The 22,738-nt window shown below is 41.0% G+C and overlaps 1 protein-coding gene across 1 annotated transcript in view; it reads right to left on the bottom strand.

The window, feature by feature from the left end:
- Positions 1 to 2,613: 2,613 nt before the first annotated feature.
- IL31RA (interleukin 31 receptor A) overlaps positions 2,614 to 22,738 on the bottom strand; it is a 71,391-nt gene continuing 51,266 nt past the window's right edge. The window contains 7 exon segments of the mRNA XM_075128344.1: positions 2,614 to 6,066; positions 6,069 to 6,525; positions 7,962 to 8,040; positions 12,157 to 12,250; positions 14,159 to 14,299; positions 16,488 to 16,634; positions 18,070 to 18,171. Of these exon segments, the coding sequence (XP_074984445.1) occupies positions 5,936 to 6,066; positions 6,069 to 6,525; positions 7,962 to 8,040; positions 12,157 to 12,250; positions 14,159 to 14,299; positions 16,488 to 16,634; positions 18,070 to 18,171 (1,151 nt within the window). The 3' untranslated portion in view covers positions 2,614 to 5,935.

The following is a 22,738-nucleotide window of genomic DNA, read 5'->3' as shown; positions in this document are numbered from 1 at the left end:
CTCTCTGGCTACATCTACACTGTGAGCTACGAGTGTGATTCACAGCTTGTGTAGACGTACTTGTGCTGGGTCTCATCTCAGCAAGCATGCTAAAAATAATAAACGGGGTGTTTTTTTCAAACCAGTACCTTTCCTATGCACATAGCACTTACCATCTCTGAGGTTCCCCAAGACTGGGAAGAATCTCAGGGAGGTAAAGTCACAAACATATATTACAAAAATGCTATCATGGCCTGTCTGGAGAATGAACAATAATCAGATTTTTTTTTCATACTCCAAAAGCCACAGCACCTGCAATGGCCAGACCATCAAGGACAGGGCCTCTATCAAATGCCTGGCCAACCTGGAGTGCCTGGCCAACCTGGGGGGGGGCAAAAAAGAAAGTCGGGATGAGACATTTTCAGACTTCATAGCAGTGTCTTCCCCCCCTTCCCCCCAAATCAAAGCTGGGTAAGAAGTGGAGGCAGTACTGAGGACCCACAGGGAGAAAGAAATGGAGCTCATAAACAAGACTGTCACAGTGGCCGAGGATAGCACTGCAGTAACCAGCGAAAGCATTACCATCGCCAGAGAGAGCTTGGAAATGGACAGGGAGATACAGAGACAGTTTATGGAGGCTGTATCAAGCCAAAATTCACGGCTTCATCACAGGCTGATGCTAGGACAGCAGGTGCTGCAGCCCTGTGTACTGGGACCCAGCCATGTTCTTCAGCCCCTCAACAATACAATATTGGGACCACCCTGCAACTCCTCCCTGATCTACCCCTGCAGCAGTGGTCCCAGAGGCCATTCTCCTTGTAGAGTCAACCTCTGGACACAGAGGACAGTTGCACTGGGGACCCCAGCGCCCCTGATATCTTTGCACTGTGCCACTCAATCCTAGAGGTCCCGTGAACAACAAGAGGCAGAACCAAAGCACGTACTCCCTGGGACTTTCAGGCCCTCCACCCCTTAACTGTTGTTCTGCCCTGCATTGCATGGTCAATTTTAGCTGCACTATTGTTTTGTTAAATGTATGTTTGACTAAAAGTTGTTTTAGTATTGTTTCTATAACAACTTTATTTTTGGTCCGTTACATTACTGTTGTTTCATAATAAAATTAAAATTCATACATTATGACTCATTATTGCATGAAAGTCAGAAACTCTTAAATAAAGTTAAAATAATGTGCAGAGTTTTTAAAAAGTACTTGAACAAGGCCTCACTTGCATCACCTATAAGCACTGCACACAGTGAACCCAAACCCCCCTCCACGGGCTAATGGCTGATTTTTCAGGGATGAGACTCACAATAGGCATCCCTAACAAAATTTCCCCTTGTGTTTCCATTTACAATGGGACATCTGCTGTTCTTACCACTGAGCAAATATTCTCACGAATATTGTGCAGAACACAGTGATATAATGGTTGGCATGTTTTTTTCTGCTGCTTCCAACCTATTACACAAATGGCACCATCTCCCTTTCAGACAGCCAAATGCATACTTGACTATCGTTCTGCAACTACTGAGTCTGCAATTAAAAAGTCCCTTCCTTCAGTCCAGACGGCCTGTGAATGGTACATTAATCAGTAGGGACTAAGTAAGGTCTCCCAGAATAACTGAAGGAACAAGAGACACTTAATTCGAATTTATATGTCCCACCACTAAAACCTGGATCCTCAAAAACCATCAGTACAGCTACATTTCTCACTGGAAATTAATGCTACTTTATATTTGACTTAGCACTTTTTATCCAAGGATCAAAATGTGCTTTAAAATATAGTCTCACTACTCATTTGACAAATAGACATTTTACAGAAGAGGAAACTGAGGTACGGAGAGACTCATCCATCATTGTAGGGAGAGTGGTCACTTTGGATGAGCTATTACCAGCAGGAGAGTGAGTCTGTGTGTGTATGGGGGTGAGAAAACCTGGATTTGTGCTGGAAATGGCCCACCTTGATTATCATGCACATTGTAGGGAGAGTGGTCACTTTGGATAAGCTATTACCAGCAGGAGAGTGAGTTTGTGTGTGTGGTTTTTGGAGGGGGGTGAGGGAGTGAGAGAACCTGGATTTGTGCAGGAAATGGCCCAACTTGATTATCATACACATTGTGAAGAGAGTTGTCACTTTGGATGGGCTATTACCAGCAGGAGAGTGAGTTTGTGTGCGGGGGGGCGGAGGGTGAGAAAACCTGGATTTGTGCTGGAAATGGCCCAACTTCATGATCACTTTAGATAAGCTATTACCAGCAGGACAGTGGGGTGGGAGGAGGTATTGTTTCATGGTCTCTGTGTGTATATAATGTCTTCTGCAGTTTCCACGGTATGCATCCGATGAAGTGAGCTGTAGCTCACGAAAGCTCATGCTCAAATAAATTGGTTAGTCTCTAAGGTGCCACAAGTACTCCTTTTCTTTTTGCGAATACAGACTAACACGGCTGTTACTCTGAAACCTGTCATCCAAGATTACACAGAAAGGGGAACAGAGCCAGTCCTAATTCCCAGTCCTATGCCTTTCTCACCAAAACCCATCCTTCCTCACTTCTCATTGCTTAGAAAATTTAAGGGTGTGTATTCACATGCTCGAGCAGTAAAAACAACCTACCAAACACAAAAACCCCACTACTACCTTAAAACTCTTACTGATTTATTTTTTAAATAACTGATACAGAGCAGATACATTCAAAAATAAATGGAAACATCTGATTAAAATAGTGCATTAGATATGACAGTTGTGTGACTGCAATCACTTGGCTTTTTTATACACAAGTATTTGACTGTATGGAAAAGATTACAGATTACTGGTCTTGTTCATGCAGTACATGCATTTATGCATGCAGTCCAGTGTTTAATAAAGATTATAGTGTAGAGTGTCCTACGTTTTAGACCACTTTCTGTAACTGGTCCATGAACCAATGCTGATCTGTGAAGCACTTACTGGTGGTCTTCAGAAAGCTGGTCACATGTTTATGTCTCCTTATTTCCAGCAGCTAAATTGCATTAATACCTCCCTAATATCACTTCCCCATGTAAACAATTGATACAGATGCCACAATGATATTATTTGATGGTCAATGGGAGGGAAGATGGCCCAGGAGACAATCTCTGCATTCACACTGAATAAGTTTGAGCAAAGTTCTAGGCAATTTGGTGTTTGCAGGAATATGTTTTCAAAGTTTTTTTAAATAGTAAATGTTAGTATCCATTAATTATACACAACAGGCAATGCAGACTTTCCCACAGTCTCAATAAGCAGCCTCAGCTCTGATTTGGAGGGATCATCCCTAAGAGTAAGAGGATTAAGTTGACTCTCCATGCACATTCAGTACCCCAGATGAAGAATGCCAGCAAGGATGATGATGATGATTACTGTAGTGCCTAGGAGTCCTAGTCTTAGGATACCAATTAATGCAAATTCTGGTAGCCAGCAGCCCAACAATTCATTTCACATTGGTCTCCCAACCCTTTTCACATTGTAACAATTTCTGTGGGCTACATTCAATTCACTGATTTCAAAATTAATGGCTTTATAGCCCATTATCAGTCCCTGGCACCATTTAGAATTTATCTACACTGCAGCTGGAAGCATGCCTCCCAGCCCAGGTAGAGACACACACTCTAGCTCTGCTTGAGCTAGCATGCTAAAAATAGCAGTGTGGACATTGCTGCACAGGACAGCCACCCGAGTACAAGCCCACCCAACTGCTTGGATCTTTACTCAGGTAGCTAGCCCATGCCGCTACATCCACACAGCTATTTTTAGCCTGATAGCTCAAGGAGATCTAGCACACATCTGTCTGTCCATGGGGGCTGGGAGGAACACACTTAGCCGCAGTGTAGACATACCCTCAGTCACCTTTGTTGTGCTATTGGGATAAAATGCAAAGAAAATAAAAATGGTTAATAATATCTTGAAAATAATCAATGGACAAGCCACGTATCTCATTAGGCTTGGCTACCCAAACCATGAATGGGGACTTGAACACCTGTCATTTTAACTTTTAATATTTTTTACTGAGCTCTGTCAGTGTGATTGGATCTATACAAATACAGAAGGCGGCTTGGCCTTTATTCTAACTGACTTTTTGATTCCATTTTTCAGGTCTATAAAGAACCAGTCCCCTTATGAACATTTTTCTCTTTTGATTTTTAATGTGCCTCTGGTGTAACCACAAGAGTTCCCCTCTTCCATGCTCAATAGGTTTGCTTACTTTGATTTGTCAAAAACATCTAATACACTTGGCATATTACAATAAAAACATTTTAAAAATTCAGGTGAATTATTTCCAACATTTGCAACCCATCCAAAAAAAATTCTTTCCCTTCAAACATTTCACTGAGACCAGTTTGAGTAACCTGCTCAGGGAAAGCCTGGAAAGACAGGTAGGCCTTGCAGCATGTCTTGGAATGTCAATAAATCGGACCAAGGGGCAGAGGCTGAGGGAAGTCTAGAGTCAACGAGCCATCACAAATGAAATCTGCCACTAACTCCCTCCAGTTCATGGGGTTGAGAACTGTTAGATATTGTATTTCAGTTAATCACAATTAACCGACCTTCCTAACCTGAATAATAGTATTTGAGACATCACCAGAGTGCATACAGAATCATCCCAAAGAACAGGAAGATGGGGATGGTAGAAAAACAAGCAGTAGAAACCAAAGGGAAATTGGAATTAAGTGCTGAAGTATCCACTTACAAGTGTGCATATCTGGGTATTAAGCAACTGAGATGGGTCATTTTTTTAATGTTTTTGCAAATCATCAAATTATCAGAATTCTCTATGGGACTGATTCTGATCTCATTTCAAGAGTAACACTACTGAACTCAATGAAGTTATATAGTGCAAAATTGAGTTCAGGACTGAGTCCTACTTGCCTAGACATTTCTAAAGATGGCATACTCAAAGAAGATTCTAGGATTTCCAAGTGTAATTTCCAGAAAGTCTAGGTTTAATGTGATAATCTTCCAGGGACTCCTTTGACTACTCAGTTCGATTAAGCATTTTCCTTTAATTAGAGGAGAAACACTGCGTTGAATATAGATTCAGTGCTCTTTTCTACACAAGAGGCTGTGTTCAATTAAGCCATTTCAGTTAAGGAAGTCAATGCATCAACTGGAGAAGCAGCTGGAGGGCCAGGAGAGAACTACAGTGACAAAAGGAGTAAGATGATAGGATGGGGCACACGGAGTGACAATGAGTGACAAACAAACAGGAGAAATGAAAAACAGAGTAAAATACAGAAGATAAAACCAAGAGAAAAGGAAACAGGAGCATGACAGAGAATCCAGTAAAATCTATGGCCACAGATAAAATCTTGTCAGACACAAACAGGAAACAGAACATTCAAACCAGACGATTGAAGTGGCAAGAGGAACAGTGAAGCCTCCAATTATTTGACAAATAGCAGGAACACTACAAACAGAACTGAAAACAAAAGTTAAGGGAAGAAAGAATGGGAAGAGAGAAGTTCTATTTCTTGTAACTTTAAGAAAGAAGAAAGGAAGGGATTTGAAGATCCTGGCTATGTTTGAGTAAGCATGCACTGCCTTAGCAACAGCCAGCTTCAGGAAGAGACTGTCAAGAAGAAAATCAGCATCCTGCTTGCACTGATGGATGCTGTCACGGTAAAAATAAATTTGTTTTAGTAAACTGGAAGGGAAGGGATAAGAAGAATTAAGTGTGCTTCCTTTGCCTTACTACTGGCACATATTTCTCTGTCTGTTAAACAGAATAATATGAAGTCAAAATTAACAGATGATGAAATGCATGAATTCCTTCAAAGTGGTTCAAACAAACTAGGAATTTTCAGTCAAGTAAGTGATGCCAAGAGAACTTGAATGCATGTATGTATGGAAGGCAACACTCCCTCCAGGAGAAAGCAGGAGACCAGCTGGACAGTACAATACCTCAAAATGACTTTGCAGATATATACTGATCAGCTGTGGTCAGTTCAAAGGATGTCCAGTGTCACATGTGGTTGCCTTAGAGTGTTTCGCTGGAAAGGGGCTAAGACAAGCAACTGGTTTTTGGCTTCCTTATTGTATTCTGGCAAATTCACAGAAATTAGAAATTCCCTTGTATTACAGAATTTTTCAGATATGGATTGATTTTAGTTTCTTCTTTGAAATCTGTGCATTCTAGAATTTCCTCCTTTTCATTCTCTTTGGAATTCTCGACTGAAGAATGCAAGGACTTACATAAGCCCTCTTTTGATATTTCTAGATGCTGATGTTGGATTCTCCTGGTAGGGATCAAAGCTGAAAGCAGCATTTGACTCCTCTGGTCTTGTTCTGTAACTATATATGGAATTGATGGCGATAGTGGTTTTACAACTTCATATTCTTCACCATAAAAAATATTTTTATGTCCATTACCTATGTCCTTTTTACAAACATTTGTATGTTTAGAATCATAGTTCTCATGACTCTTTACTAATAATGCAGTATGGTCTTCAGCAAGAAAGCATGATTCCAAAACACAGATGCCTTCAGGATCTACTGTCCCATCCTCAGATTGTACTTTCTTCAGAGGCGAATTATTCTGTCAGTAAAAAAAAAAAAGAGACCCTTGAAACTTACATCAGTACAAAGGAAGATACATTAGAAAGATCTTTTAAAAGCACACTCCCCCACACACACACACTTCAGCTCTGTTCAAGTCTGTATGTTTAAGAAGCCAGTTAATGAAACCTTGATATGCATTTCTCTTGAAATACAGTTTTCCGAAAAGTGACTATGAAAATGGCAGTGTGAAGCTCCACATTTACTGTCTCAACGATTCCATATCAAATTTTCTCAGTTTACTAGTAAAATGACTGTTTTCTAACTGACAAGCCCTGTAAACTCAAACTGTGCCAGGAATCATGCTAGAGTATTTTCATTTTGCATATGATGACCAGTAAATTCTACAGGCAAAATTTTCCCTGAGTTATACCTGCAACCCCATTGTCTTTAAATTACGCTTTTAGTGACATCTGTCCAACTCTATTAGATTTCAGTAAATACTATGCAAATAAATGAAAATGGATCCAGTGGCAAAACTGAAGATATGATACGATAATATGATAGGCACTAAGGAGGAACAGGTCAGTTGGACTCACTCTGCTCTTTATACCATTGGGTGGGGAAGGTGGGGCCTGAGGATAAGCAGGGCACAGACACAGCTCAAAGGACAAAAGATTCCGATCTCAAGCACATGTGCACCAAAAGAAAAATACACGACAGGCACTCAGAGAAGAACCTTGATCTTCGTCCTCCACAGGAAAGCTGAGAGGGGGCCTGGGAAATTAAACACTAAGAACTAAGGGTGACAGAGAAGCACTCTCAGACCCTCTCAGAGACAGGCATACAGACGTCTGCATACCTGTCATCTCCTGTGATGGGTCAGGCTAGAACATTCTTCATGAGTGTTTGTCAGTTTTTGTTAAGTTTATCTTTTATCTTTCTCTGCAACAAAACTTCACAAAAGTATAAACATCTGACAGTTTTAGTAATATGGTTTTGTTTACACTTATTCTGTATGAATTTTGTCTATTAAAAAGGGTAATAAATGCTATAATTTTAAACATGGTACTCTGACTCATATTTTAGGATGTAAACTCTTAAGATATGTTGTAATCTAATGAGAATGGGCGAATTACTTTAGAGATGACTGCCCACTTAACTGGGCAGACAGATGAGCATCTGGAACATAGGTCCCATCACAGGCAGAAACTCATCTCATTCAAGACAAGTTGGGGAAAATGAACTACAGGAGTACAACTTATCATGCTATATTAGAAAGTAGTAAATATAGGTGCCTATGGAGGTATCTATAAAAGAAGGTTACGTTTGGTCAAATTCACCCTGAGAGAGCATCATTATAATCATCACTGATTTAATTAATCTAGTCCATCATGCTTCAATTGTTTATCAGAAAATTTACTCACATTTACCCACATCACATATTTGTTTTTCTTAACAGCAATCTGATGTTACCTTAAGCACATCAGTAGGCCACTCCACAGCAATGCTCTCTGCAGGATCTGGTATATCAGGCCAGCAAACCTTTTTCAACCTGCAATTCAGAAAGGAGATTTGGCCTTTTGATGTAGGAATTAGATGACTGACATGATGAATGCCATAGGAATACTGTACCAGTACATGAAAGGATTAAATACAGAAAATGTGAATGGTGAACATTTGACAAGGGAAGTACTTTCTCTGTATTCATTATCTAATTATTATAATAAGGGGAACTGCTTTCTCTCAAGTCAATTCTCATGGGCTAGAGAAAAACTGTTTAAAAGCAATACCAATGTGTTACCTGGAACCTGAGTTTTTGGTTTAAACCAATGTTTACCATTAAATACAGAAAATAAAGCTGCAATTGTAACTATTCAAGCTACATAAGCCAAATCTTTATTATGACATGCCTAAATTAGGCTTAGAATGAAGAGTGTCTGGGTTATTTTTTAGAGTATGTCCTCATTGTAAAGTTAACTTAACTCCTCTTGAGTTAATCTAGCTCAAGTGAGAACAGTCGCAGTGCAAAACAATACAGGAACTCCTCACTGTGGTTTTATTAGCAGCTGATGAGTTGTGCTGACTTGAGCTGAATCCAATACCTGAGGCTACAATTCTTGTCACGGATTCTGTGGCAGGACTTGGGCTTTGGCTTCAGCCCCAGGTGGCAGGGCTCAGGCTTCGACTTCAGCTGAAGCCTGAGCCCCACCGCCCTTAACTTAGCTTTACAGGGTGCCCCGTGGCGTGGGGCCCCAGGCAATTGTATTGATGTAGTGAAAACTGCATTACTGTGTGTACGTTTCTGTGATTTATTGTTTATTGCCCATGTCCTCTTCATACCTTTTATTAAAAATACCCATGCCAAAATCATAGCCTTACCAATACCCCCGAGAGGCAAGCCAACTCGAGTGAATGGTTTGTGCATGTGGATGACATTCGAGTTAACTCGACAGCAAAAATATGCTCTTTGTTTTTTTTAAACTGTAACATAATTATCAGCCTATTTCACAGAAAAGATTGACTGCACTCAGGACACTGTCTCCAAATCAATACTCAGCATTCTGTAGCAGTCAGAAAAAAATTTAAAATTAGAATTTACATGGGAACACAACCTGAACAGTAGGAGCTCCCAGCCAAAATAGGGCAGAGCCAATTCATGTATTTATATATTAAAAAGTGCATAAACCACTTTAATAAACATTAGTAATTAAAATTAGCTTTGTGAATGCTTTAAAGACAAACAGAATTGCTGCCCGTACCAATTATATCCTTGAACTCACAATTATTTACATGTGTGCATAACTTTACTCACATAAGTAGTCCCTTTGAAACCTATGGACTACACATATGAGTAAAGTTATGCAAGTACTTAGATTTTTGCAGGCTTGGGGCCTAGTTTTTCATAAACATATTAAGAGAGAGAGAGAGAGAGAGAGACACAAATATAAAAGACAAGAGACTACAACGATGTTGAGGCTATATAAGCTCCATGTTACGGTGGGTACTATGGGTGGAGCTGGCAATGCTACGTACCAACACTACTCGAAGCTTCCTATTATAAGACCCTGTTTTCAATCACTATAACTTTACCAAATTTTAACATTTGGGGGCTGAAATTTTCCACATCAGATGTCTGCCTTCAGCAGATTTTTAAGTTTCAGCCTAAACAGCTCAGTCTTTTCTGACAATAAGTTAGGGGAAAATATGTTGTTTTGCAGTGTTAAAAAGTGTTAGGACCATTTCTTTGTGAAGTTCTAGGAATCCTATGCTTTGGAGCAGGGACTGGAAATTTGGCCAGGGGTAGCCTTTACGTCAGGGATATGTTTTTTGCTCTTCGCATGAAAATCTGCCCAAATTTGGCCAAATTGTAACCCTTTAAAAAAAAAAATCAGTTTGCACATGCTCAGTAAAGACTTCTAATGGTTTAGTAGCTAAAGTCTCCAAAGATTTTGTCATCAGTGAGGAGGCACCACACCTCACAGCATCTACATGTGACCAGACTGTGCATGCACTATTCTCACAGAGCAACTGAGCATGTTCCAGCCCAGGACTTCAGGTGCACAGCCACACTTTCCTTGTAATTCTGCTCCAGGCCAAGGCTGGGACAGGCACCAAATATGACAGTAGGGAGACTCTCTTATGTTAATGGAGGGTGATTAACAAGCAGTACTTAAGTGGGAGAAGGGTGCGAGGATGAGGATGGAATGATCTTGCAGAGAACTGCTGTGCCTAAGGATTCATCTGCCATTGAGTCCTGCACCAAGGTGTAGTGTGCTGCAAAGGTGTGTACCGAACTCCACGTGGCTGCCCTACGTATGTCTGGAGGCCAGGATTGAAGCCTGCGTTCTCATGGTGTGAGCCCACACCCTGGGAGGGGGGGGGGGGGAGGGAGATGGAGAGGGAGGCCCAATAGTAGGTAGCAGAGTTTAATGCAATCAGAAATCCATTTGGAGATTCTCTGTATGGTGATGACCTGTACCCTAAGTCACCCCGCTACTGCAATAAACAGTCTAGAGGACCTCCTGATTGCTAATGGCCTCTCCAAAACCTAGCAGTTAGTGGGCATGTAAAGACAGAGCAACCTTCCATTGGAGAGTGGAACACACTAATTGCCAGTAAGAGGACTCTCAAAGAGCTGAGGGCGAAACCCGATGACTTTAAAGACAGAATGTAATCCAGGATGAAGGTAATTCCCACTGTTGTGCCCAAGACAAGAAACATCTCCACCTGGCTTGGTAACACTGTCCAGCGGAATTCTTCCTGCTGCTGGAGAAAATATCTTGTACAGCCGAAGAACACAACCATTGTAAAGCAGATGCCCATCCAAGTATCACGCACTGAGGTGGAGCGCATGTGGACTGATGCCTGATCTCGCCATTGTACTGGGTCAGCAGCAGGGTGACTAGATAGAAAGTGTGAAAAATCAGGACGGGATGGGGGCGTAATAGATTCCTATATAAGAAAAAGCCCCAAATATCAGGACTGTCCCTATAAAATCGGGACATCTGGTCACCCTAGTCAGCAGATTGGGGAAGTTCAGGATGAGAATTGAGGGCAGGATGACATGTGGAGGAGATTGGGAAATCAGAATTGTCTGGTCCAGCAGGGGGCGACCAGAATGTCCACTGTTCTGTCTCATCAGCTCTTGCGCAGCACTCCAGGCAAGATTGGTCGTGGAGGAAAGGCGTAGTTGAGTTGGTCTGATCAGGAGAGCATTGCCCTAGGAACAATGGCCGAGAGCTCCCCTGGAGCAGTATGTGGTGCATTTGCTTTTCATCTGGGAAGTGAATAGGTCTCTGGTCGGGGTCCCTCATCATGTGAACATGTCATATACCCACTGAGCTGTGAAGTTCCTACCTGACAAGTTGATAGAGCGTCTGATGAGCAAAACATCCAATGAGTGAGTCTGTGACTACCTTCTGCATTCCAGGAAGATAGACTGCAGACAGGAGGATCAGGGGACTGATGCACCAGTTTCAGAGATTTGCTGCTTTATATGCAGAGGCGATCAATCTCATTCCCCTTGTTGATATAGAAAACAGTGGTGGCATGGGTGTGCCACTCTGTCCTGGCTGGCTCTGGTATGGCTTCGTTAATCAGTAATGCTATTCTGGCCGATCCCGATGACATTCATTAAAAAATAAGGCATTAATTAAATTTGTGACTGCACTCCTTGGAGGAGAATTGTATATCTCCTGCTCTGTGGTTTTATCCACATTCTGCCATATATTTCGTGTTATGGAAGTCTTCGATGATGACCCAGCACATGCTGTTCCAGAATGGGGATTCAAACCTGAGTTTCCCACACTCCAAGCAAGCATTCTAACTACTGAACTTAAGGTTGCACAGACAATCTTAGTTCTGACATTTCCTAACTTTTGATTGTCTGACTTTGCAACCTACATGGTCTTTAAATATAGGGTGAGTGTGAGTGAGAGATATAGTTGCAAAAACAAACACTAGTGAAGAAATACATCTATTGGCTGCAGTCACAATAATTCTAAACATATGTCTATTTGTTTAATTTTAGCAAATCAGGACATTTTCTTATCTCCATACAGATTTGAGTCTTTAACAAGCCAGCATTGTCTTTAAATAAAAATACTAACCTTTTGTGTGTTAAAATGCATTATTTTCACCTTTAACAAGCACAGAAAAATTTACTCACGTGTGTTTTTTTAGAGTACAGGTTACGCCAAGGATTAATAATAAGAGCATACAAAATCCAAACGGTAATGTTATAAAAATAAAGTCTTCTTCACCTTTAGAGAAAGAACAAGCATTGAAACATTTCTTGGTATATTACACTACAGAGCAAATTTTCACTTTTAGACTATATAATTAAAGCCATCTTAGTAGCACAAGTTATAAAAGCTCTGGTTGTCACATCCTTGACCAACTGACTAAGGTACTGTCTGCCACTGTACAACACATGCTCAGGCCTTGTCTATACTACGGAGATCGATCTAAGTTATGCAACTTCAGCTACGTGAATAACGTAGCTGAAGTCGACATACTTAGATCTACTTACCACAGGGTCCGCACTACGCTATGTTGACGGGAGATGCTTGATGTCTAGTTGGCAGCCAGTATCAAGCTGGTATCAAGCCACAAACAAAACCAGAAAATAATTATTTGGTTCATTTCCTACAAATGTTCAAAATCTGTCATCAAACCGGAGAAGTCTAGGTAGCTTCAGCAAACTGTCTCTGGGCATATCCATTACTCATAATGTTTAGTCCAGTGGTTAGGACACTTGCCTGGGATGTTGGAGATCCAAATTTGATTCTCCTTGCTGTAGCAGTAACTCAAACTCAGCATTGCCCACTCCTACATGAGCATCCTAACCACCAGACTACATGCTAATCTGAAGTTGGTTGCTCTCAGTATCTCCTGTTGAAGCTGCTCCACGTGTTATAAATACTTTAATATTCACAGGACCAAAGAAAGAGAGAGTGAGACTGACTCTATATCTTGGTGATCATCTGCGAGGCAGGAGATTTGGATTTAAACCCCTCCTCTAAATCAGGGAAAGAGTACCCCCCCCCCAGTAGCTTTTAGCTTTGCGGTTAGACTGCTCACCTGGAATGTGGGAGATCTGAGTTCAAGTCCCTGCTCCAGAGTGGGGATTCAAACCTGAGTCTCCCACCCCAAGCAAGCATTCTAACTACTGAACTGAAGGACAGACACCCTCACCCTGACAGTTTACTGAAGCTGGCCCTGTAAAACTTCTCAAATTTGACTCAATTGCTTTCAGCTGGGAAGAAGTTTTGGGTCAACCAAAAAAACCCATATTTTGGTGAATAATCTATTTGTCCAAAAAAGATTTGCCTAGGTCTAGTCACAACTGCAGAGCTATAGACAGTACTATGTAATGGGCCTTTCCCAGGATCTCAGAACAGCTGCTTCCAGTTTTAGCTGCTGCTTTATTCCAGCAGCTGATCCAGTGCCACCCCCCCGCACACTACAAAATGAACAGAAAGTCAGATACAGGGGACATGTCTCAGAGTGTTCTGCCAGCAGAAATAAGGAAATGTTGGCATTCATTGTTTCTTCCATTTAACATCTTGATATAACAATTTTAACTTCAATTCATAGCTATCCTATGATCTCCCTAGGAGAAAGATACAAATATAGACAGTAAGAAAATAAGAAAAAGATTTTATATTAACCACCAGTGTGTATTGCGTATCCTACTGGCCAAGTTCAATTCAGAGGAAAATGTGGTTGGTTAGCAGGGAGTTGTTCCATATGGGGAGGGGAAAAAAAAAAAAGACAACAAGACAATCACAATGCATAAATATTTTGAGCCCAGTTTCTAAGATACACATTTTCCCCTTCTGGTGACATAGTAGGTCCCAGTCCTCTAATTAACAGCACAGAAGCAGACTACTGCATGTGCGCAGAGCGGAGATTCTGCCTGTGCATTGTTGCTTGCAGTATTGGGACCTTAGTTTTTAAAACTTTTAATCTTTTGTAGATTTGGCTTACAATGTCTTCCAATGAGCTGAATTAAATTTAAACTATTTTTTTATTTTTCTTTGTTTTGTTCAAAAAGTCAGAGGCAGAGTAGATTGGGATTGGCCTAAGAAATGCCTAAATCAAAAAACTCTGTCTCTTACACAAAAATACTGGAAAAGCAATGACAGTTAACACTGAAAATTACTTACTGAATTTCAAAGTGCTGAAGGTTATCCTGTTTCCATGGGTTCCACCAGCTTTGGTGGCTGCCATGACATGAGCAGTATACTGGGTGTTTGCTTGCAGAGATTTCAGTCTGTATTGCAGAACATCAGAGTTCACAGTTTCATCTTTTCAGTCAAAGATATTATAAATAAAAAAGATATAGAAATTAAAGAAAAGCAAGTGTTAACCATTACAATTTTACATTTATATAGCACTGTTCACACTGAAAGATCCCCAAATGCTTTAGAGACAAGCTGAAATAAAATATAATCAAAGGGATCATCAGTGTGGAACACTGAAATTGTTAAACAGAGCATAACAATACAACATCACAGTTCAGGACAGAAAGTGAATAATTCTATATCCAACTGAAAATTCACTATTGAGTTTAGATAGGTAAAATATAATAACCAGAGCCAATATTTTACCCTTAATAAAAGTACTATGGCATCTCTGTTATTGCAAGCTGTAGAACCTTTGTATTATGTCTGAACTAAAAGACAGCATTACCATCCCACATTTGTTCAGCACAGCACAGTCCAGTCCACCCTACATACTTAATACCACCATTATATGCCACACCTAGGTGTTTCTTGGATGTCTTCCATTCAAGCAGTGAAACAGCCAAAAAAGTTTTATTTATGAGATCTCACAGAATTACAGAAAAATGGTAGGGCTGAAAATATTTAGACCCATTAACACAAGGCAGGTCAGGCTGAACTGCAGAGAAGAACTTAAAGAACTATCAAAATAATGATCGTTCAAGTTTGTATAATTTTCTTTGTTAGACTATCCACTGTCTAAACATTAATTAGAAATGCAGAATTAAATTGTTGTTAGGGACAAGTGAATCGGTTAAGAAGCTAAGATTTTAAAATATTTGGTAAACTTTATGTTGTATAATTTTCACAATCCTGCAATTTAATTGTTTCTGTGAGAGATTCTGCAGTCTGTCACTGGACCACCCACAAGATGAGAACCCCAGGTCTAAATAATTAAGGATCTGAGACAGAGGTGCCAACTCCATGGGTGCTCCAAAAAAATTAGTGGATGCTTAGCACCCAACGGCAGGCAAGCTCCTCTTCCTGCCGTGGATCAGCTCTTCTGCGACAGGTAGGAGGCACTGGGATGGAGGGGAAGGAGTGGAAATGGGGCACACTCAGGGGAAGAGGCAGGGCAGGCCTTGGGGGAAGGGGTGGAGTGGTGGCAAGGCCTGCGGCTGAGGGGGGGTTGAGTACCTCCAGGGAAAACTGGAAGCCAGCACCACTAATGTGAGAGTAACAGAATCATCTTGAGAGCTGAGCGGTCTTCAGAGATGGCATGGCAAAGAGCATACTGCATAAAACCAGACAAGAAATAAGATAGCAAGAATAAGCGTGGAGATGTCTACATCATATAGGAATAGTTGCAACTTCCTTCTTCCATTTACATATTGGCAAGCGTACTATTGGCCCCTACTGTGATTTGGGCATCCAGAAGCAAATGAAGTTCCAATAGGACCCACTGGTTTGAGATTTTTTTTTTTTTAAATAAAAGCTAGAATGCCTTAAATGCCTACAGACCAAGAGAGAAGCTTAAAGCAAAAATAAGAAAGAATGCCTAGCAATGGAAATAGACCTTGACACAACAAGCATTTCTGAAATATGGAATGACAAAAAGCAGTGGGATACAGCAGTACCTATCTACAAGACAGGCAGGAAGGACAGGCAATTTCCTACATCCCAAACAAGTGTGTGTAGACACACACACACCCATCTGAAGCCAGCCCTGAAAACCTCATCCCAGCCAAAATGTGTGGAGTCAAACTCACTGATAGTTTCCAGTCAATTGAAACTGTGTTTTTTGGTAAATAAACTATGTTAGTTGAGAAAATTTCAAACAACTTTAGTCATCACTATAGTATCTGAATGCCTTCCAGTAGTGCATTAAGCAACATGACTACATCTGTCACATTTTTGTTTGTTTTGGTTTTTTACTGTGTAGACATACTCTTAGATATTCTGGGCCTGGGTTCTACATAATTGAGCCCTTAGCATTATGTAATTGCGAAGAGAATGACAGAGAACAGCAAAGCACTTTTGGTGACCATGACAAAGCACACAAATCATAGATAACTCTGCTGCTCCCCCACCTGAAACATAACTATCTGGAAAGTGATCAGTCACCACTTTAGCCTACAAAGAGTGAAATTCTCTCTGGCAAAACTTTCTAGTGTTTTAACTAGCAACAGGTATTGTATGCTGATATCTTCATAAAGTAACAGACATCCTGGGTCAGCACACTGGTGTAACAGAGTGGAGAACTTTTACTTACTTAATTCTTTTCCACCTTCAGGTTTATAAAATATTGTATAGTTAATAATAAAGCCATTTCTTTTATCTTTTGGAATCTTTTTCCATTTTATCATAGCCTCATTTTTCCCCAGATTGTCTGTTTTAGCCACAGGACCAACTGATGGACCTACAAAAAATACAGAAATGTAATAAATGTACATAAAATATTTTAAATGGCACAACTAATCCGTACAGAGCAGAGATATAAAGGGACAGGTACTATTTACCTAATATACCCTTTATCAGAAATCAGACACTATTCCTAGCTTTTCTCATCTTTTCAGAGATGCCATCTACTTGGGTGATGTTTGCACCTTCTCTCTTGATAATTACTGTGGTGGTGATGGTATGTATCTGAACACCTCACAATCACTAAAGGATTTTATCCTTAACACTCCTGTGAGCTAGGAAACTATTACATCCATTTTACAGATGGGAAACCAAGGCACAGGACAGGTTAAGTGACTTGCCCGAGTCACACAGGAGGTCTGTAAGTGGGGAATTGAACCCAGGATTCCCAAGTCCCAGTTCAACGCTCCATCCACAAGATCAGCCTCCTTACCTATGTAATCGAAACTCTATATGCACAATTCAAAAACTATTTAGCAAGAGCTCTGTATGCTCCAGTCCACTCAAAAGGCATAACATCTCGTCCCTCTCTCAAATCAACCACCACTACCATCAAAGCATCTTAACTATAACTAAATAGCATTCAAAACCAACCAGCAACTGTCCCTTCATGAATAAGCCAATACATCGAGGTTTCCTTAACAATTATATGCTCTATTATCATTGTACTGTACCCAGTTCCCTGGAGGCTTCACCAGTCCACAGCCTGAAATCTTGAATCTACCACCAAACTTGGTTCTTACAATTAGCTGTATAATTCAGCCAATTCACATTACAGTTCTACTAAAAACAGTAATCAATGCACGATTTCCGCCCAATGTGAAACGGCAAGATTTTCTACCATTTAAACAAATCTTAATAAGCAGGAACATATATTTTCCATTACACCGTAAAAACAGAGCAAAACTCCAACTTTTCAAACTAGTCATTTTAGTCTGTGCCCCAAAATCACCCTTCCACTGGAAAAAGTAAAATTGAATATAAAAAAATTCAGTAAGTTACATCCTTGAAAAATAGCGTAAACTAAGTCTAAATGAGACTGCAATGTTTAAGATTTGGCCCATATTTACAATAATAAAAACAATTTGAATACATTTTGTGGTAGCTTTCTTTTACAATGTTTGTAAAGCACTTTTCTCAAAGTGCTTTACAAACATTACTCAAACCTACAACAACCCTGCAAATTAAGCTCTATACTCATATCACAAAATGGGAAAACTGAGGTACACAGATTAAATTACTTTCCATGAAATACACGGCAAGTCAATACCTGAACTGAAAATAAAAACCAGGAATCCTAACTCACAGTTCTATGCACTAATCACTACTTCCTTCCCTTAGTAACACAGGTCTTAAGCACATTACACAGATGCTATTACAAGATAGAGAGTAATACAGAGGGTTTGACCGTATTGATAGTTTAATATACATACGTCCTTCTTGAACATAAGCTTGTATGGAATGTGGAGTTCCTATTTTATTTCCATAGAGAGGATACACTGAGATATTATAGCATTTGAAAGGTTTAAAGGCACCTGTAAGAAAAAAAATATTTATCAGATACATGTCCTTCATTTAAGATTTACATAAGGAAAATAAAGTTGTATTTTCCTGCTAGTGTTAGGTGAATTTAGGAATGCTCCATACTGGTATTTTCCCTCAGTTTTTAGGAGTGCAATCTATGCTTATTCTCTTTTATACCCATTGCTGTACTTAAGCATGGAGAGAAAACACAGAATGGACTTTATTTGGCAGCTTTTCTAAAAGCATTTGAGTTCAGACTTATTTTTCACTAGAAATATTTTGACTAAGGAATAATTATACTTTTTCTTATGTAGCAATTTACATGTTCACAGTATCTTACCATCACTTGTATTTGACAAGGCTAATTATTGTAAGTTTATGAGGTAGGACTGAGAACATCGAGTAGCTGATGATCCTTCTGTTCTTTTTCCGAAACGATTTCCATCTTTTTATGTTTATTTCTTATCAAAAAGAAGTATTCTTTAAGATGTAATAAAAGCATTTAAAAGTAATAAGGGAGCTCCTGCTGGCTCCAGCTATGCAGAATGCAGCTGCTCATCTTGTAAATAACTTGACATCAGGACACCTGAACTGAAATCTCTACAGTGGCATCTTATTTCCAGGTATAATTCTTGGCAATTATCGTTCAAACCCCAAAGGTCTAGCAACCAGTTATGTGTGAGGGCATCTCCCGCCCCAAACCCTATTCAGCCAGTTGAAATTCACTGGGAGACACTTACCACTGGAATTAATGTTTGAAAACACTGGACCAGATTGTATAGTGTAGCCACACTGCCAGCCTAATCTTATCTAAATCTACAACCAGTTTATTCAAGTTAAGTAGGATCACCCCATGATTTATCATCAGTTGTGTAAAGCCAGTGCAGAGGCTCTTGTTCTGTTGCCACTGCCTCTCTCTCTCCTTGGCAAGTTTAGCAGGGAAAAGTGGACATGGCCAGACCCTCAAACTATGTCAATTCTCCACTGCTTTTTCAGCTCATTGAATCCATCGCTGACCACCATAAATTAGAGCAGTCTCATGCTGCTAAAATGGTGCAGGGAGATGTGACTGCACAGAGTAGCACCAGAATCAGGACAATGCCAAGATGAGCTTTAAGCCACCTTTGCATACACAGGCTGACTTGTGCTCTATGTATTTCAGCCATATGCACAGTTCTGCCCCAAAAGCCTATGGGGTTAGGTCAAATTTAGCCATGTTAGGTTGATTTTAAAATGAATGTGTCTACACAACCAACACCATTCCATCGACCTAAAGGGCTCTTAAAATCGACTTCTGTAATCCTCCTCAGCAAGGGGAGTAGAGCTAAAATCAACCTTGCTGCGTTGAATTTGGGGTTCAGACGCAAATCGACATTATTGGCCTCCGGGAGGTATCCCAGAGTGCTCCAATGTGACCACTCTGGACAGCACTTTCAACTCCGATGCACTAGCCAGGTACACAGGAAAAGGCCCGGGAAATTTTGAATTTCATTTCCTGTTTGCTCAGCATGGCGAGCTCAGCAGCACAGGTGACCATGCAGTTCCCCCAGAATCGCAAACGAGCTCCAGCATGGACCGAAAGGGAGACACTGGATCTGATTGCTGTATGGGGAGAAGAATCTGTGCAGGCCAAACTCCAATCAAAAAGAAGAAATGCTAATGTATATGCCAAACATCGCACAGGGCATGGTGGAGAGAGGCTACAACAGGGACACACAGCAGTGCCGCGCGAAAGTTAAGGATCTCGGGCAAGCCTACCAAGAGACAAAGGAGGCAAATGGTCGCTCCGGGTCAGAGCCCCATACATGTCGCTTCGATGATCAGCTGCATGGCATTCTAGGGGGGGACCCTACCACTACCACACCACTGTCTGTGGACACCTTCAAGTGGGGAGTCTCATGCAACAGGGCGGAGGATTTTGTGGATGAGGAGGAGGAGGAGAAGAATGAGCAGCAGGCAAGCGGTGAATCTGTTCTCCCCGGCAGCCAGGACCTTTTCATCACCCTGGAGCCAATACCCTCCCAAGGCGGGATCCCCAACCCTGAAGCTGGAAAACACAACTCTGGTGAGTTTTAAACAGTACCGGGTTTAAAAGCAATAGTGTTTAATGTCTGATTTGCCCTGAAGAATCGGGATGCATTCGCGACCAGAACAGCTACTGGAAAAGTTTGTTAACATATCTGAGGATGGAGTGGGAATTCTCCAGGGACATCTCCATGAAGCTCTCCTGGAGGTACTCTGAAAGCCTTTGCAGAAGGTTTCTGGGGAGGGCTGCCTTACTTTGTCCTCCACGATCAGACTCTTTACCACGCCAAGCCAGTATCAAGTAGTCTGGAATCATTGCAGCACAAAGCATGGCAACGAATGGTCCTGGGTTTTGGTCGCATTCAAGCAACATTCGGTCTTTATCTTTCTGTGTTAGCCTCAGGAGAGTGATATCATTCATGGTCACCTGGTTGAAATAGGGGAATTTTTGTAAGGGAACAGTAAAAGGACCCTGTTCATGTTGGGTTGTTTGCACTTGGCTAAAAGGGATCATCCTGAAGAATAGCCATGCGGTGGGGGGAGGGGTGAAGGGATCATCCCAGAGAATAGCCACACGGTGGGGTGGGGGGAGGTGTGTGCTACACATCCACCCAAAAACCGCAGCCCCTCCTTTTAAATGTGAAACCCAACCGTCATTGCTTGCTGTGGGAAAGGATGGCGCTGCAGTTAGAAACAATTTCCACATGTTATGAAGGCGTAAGAAGCCAACCCTGCATACACTAGTTTATACAGTCCTTTAAATGCTTCCATTACAGAAAATAACACAAAACAAAACAGTCAATCAAATGTTAAACAAGCTAAGTGAGTCTTGATTCTTGTTCTGAGGATTGCTACGCTTGGGGTATGAAATTAGGTCGATTTTATAGAAGTCAATTTTTAGAAATTGATTTTATACAGTTGATTGTGTACGTCCCCACTAAGCGCATTAAGTTGGTGGAATGTGTCCTCAATACCGTGGCTAGCATCGACTTACGGAGCAGTGCACTGTGGGTAGCTATCCCACAGTTCCCGCAGTCTCTCCTGCCCATTGGAATTCTGGGTTAAGCTCCCAGTGCCTAATGGGGCAAAAACATTGTCGCAGGTGGTTTTGGGTATATGTCATCAGTCGCCCCTTCCTCCCTCCCTCCCTGAAAGCAATGGCAGACAATCATTTCGCGCCTTTTTTCCTGTTTTGCCCGTGCAAACACCATACCACGGCAAGCACGGAGCCCACTCAGCTCACTGCTGCTGTTGTGAGCATGGTAAACGCCTCGTGCATTATCCTGGAGTATGTGCAAAACCAGGCTAAAAGATGCCAGCACGGGGATGACTGTGATGAAGACATGGACACAGACATTCCTGAAAGCACAGGCTGTGGCAATTGGGACATCCTGGTGGCAGTGGGGCTGGCTGATATAGTGGAATGCCGATTCTGGGCCTGGCAAACAAGCACAGACTGGTGGGACCGCATAGTGTTGCGGATATGGGATGATTCACAGTGGCTGCAAAACTTTCGCATGCGTAATGCCACTTTCCTTGAACTTTGTGAGTTGCTTTCCTCTGCCCTGAAGTGCAGGAATACCAAGTGGAGAGCTGCCCTGACAGTTGAGAAGTGAGTGGCGATAGACCTGTGGAAGCTTGCAACGCCTAACTGCTACCGGTCAGTCGGGAATGAATTTGGAGTGGGCAAGTCTACTGTGGTCAAACTGCTTCTCTGACAAGTCAGTGTCGTCATTTGCTTTTGAAATCTGGAGTACTAGTTTACTGAAAAGAGTTTGCTATTTTTAATTGTGCAATTTTATATAATGGAAATCAGAAAAGGGCCCACTGATCAACTAAGAGATTTCCAATTTCAGTTTACCACCAATGAAGAAATGGATTAAAAACTAAGAAATAATTTTAACAGATCATTTTCTTTTCACTATACTTCCCATATATGTAAAATAAAAGTACAGCAAGATTAGCAAGAATTTGTGTGACCCTTTTTGCACCTACTTCAGTGAAGTAGTAGTTTTAAAAAAATTGATTTAGTTCTCACCTACTGCACATAGTATGAACAATACTGGGGAAAGATTTAAACTGTCTCAAATATATACACTCGACAGACAAATTTCTGTATCTGCAGATAAGGAGCATGAGTTATTCCAGATAAGACGGCCATTAACACGGAAGATTACCCCTTCATATGTTGGTTGATTTTGAATCTAGATACTATAATACAGTTTAATGTTTTATGAGAATTACATATACCTATATCTATACCAAGCCATGATTGTTTGGGGAAACTGCTCAGCAAAATTATGAAATACACCTCTGTTGAAGGGAAGGATCACATCAGATCTTCAACTACTCTGAAGCCGCCCCTAATGCACTAGGAAACTTCTGAGATTTTTAATGTGGATCGGATGATGTCATATGGCTTTAAGTAGCAGTGTACCAGATGGACCAATAATGATATTTGTTTGTTTCTTCTGGTCTTATTTTCCCCCTGTAGCAGTAGTTTGTGCTATATTACTACTTCTCTTTCCTTCTTCTATTTTTTAACCTCTTTGT

Source organism: Caretta caretta, chromosome 5 (assembly GCF_965140235.1).
Source record: "Caretta caretta isolate rCarCar2 chromosome 5, rCarCar1.hap1, whole genome shotgun sequence".
NCBI classification, from domain to species: Eukaryota; Metazoa; Chordata; order Testudines; family Cheloniidae; genus Caretta; species Caretta caretta.
The sequence above is the reverse complement of the archived record's forward strand: the minus strand, read 5'-3'. Positions and strand labels throughout refer to the sequence as shown.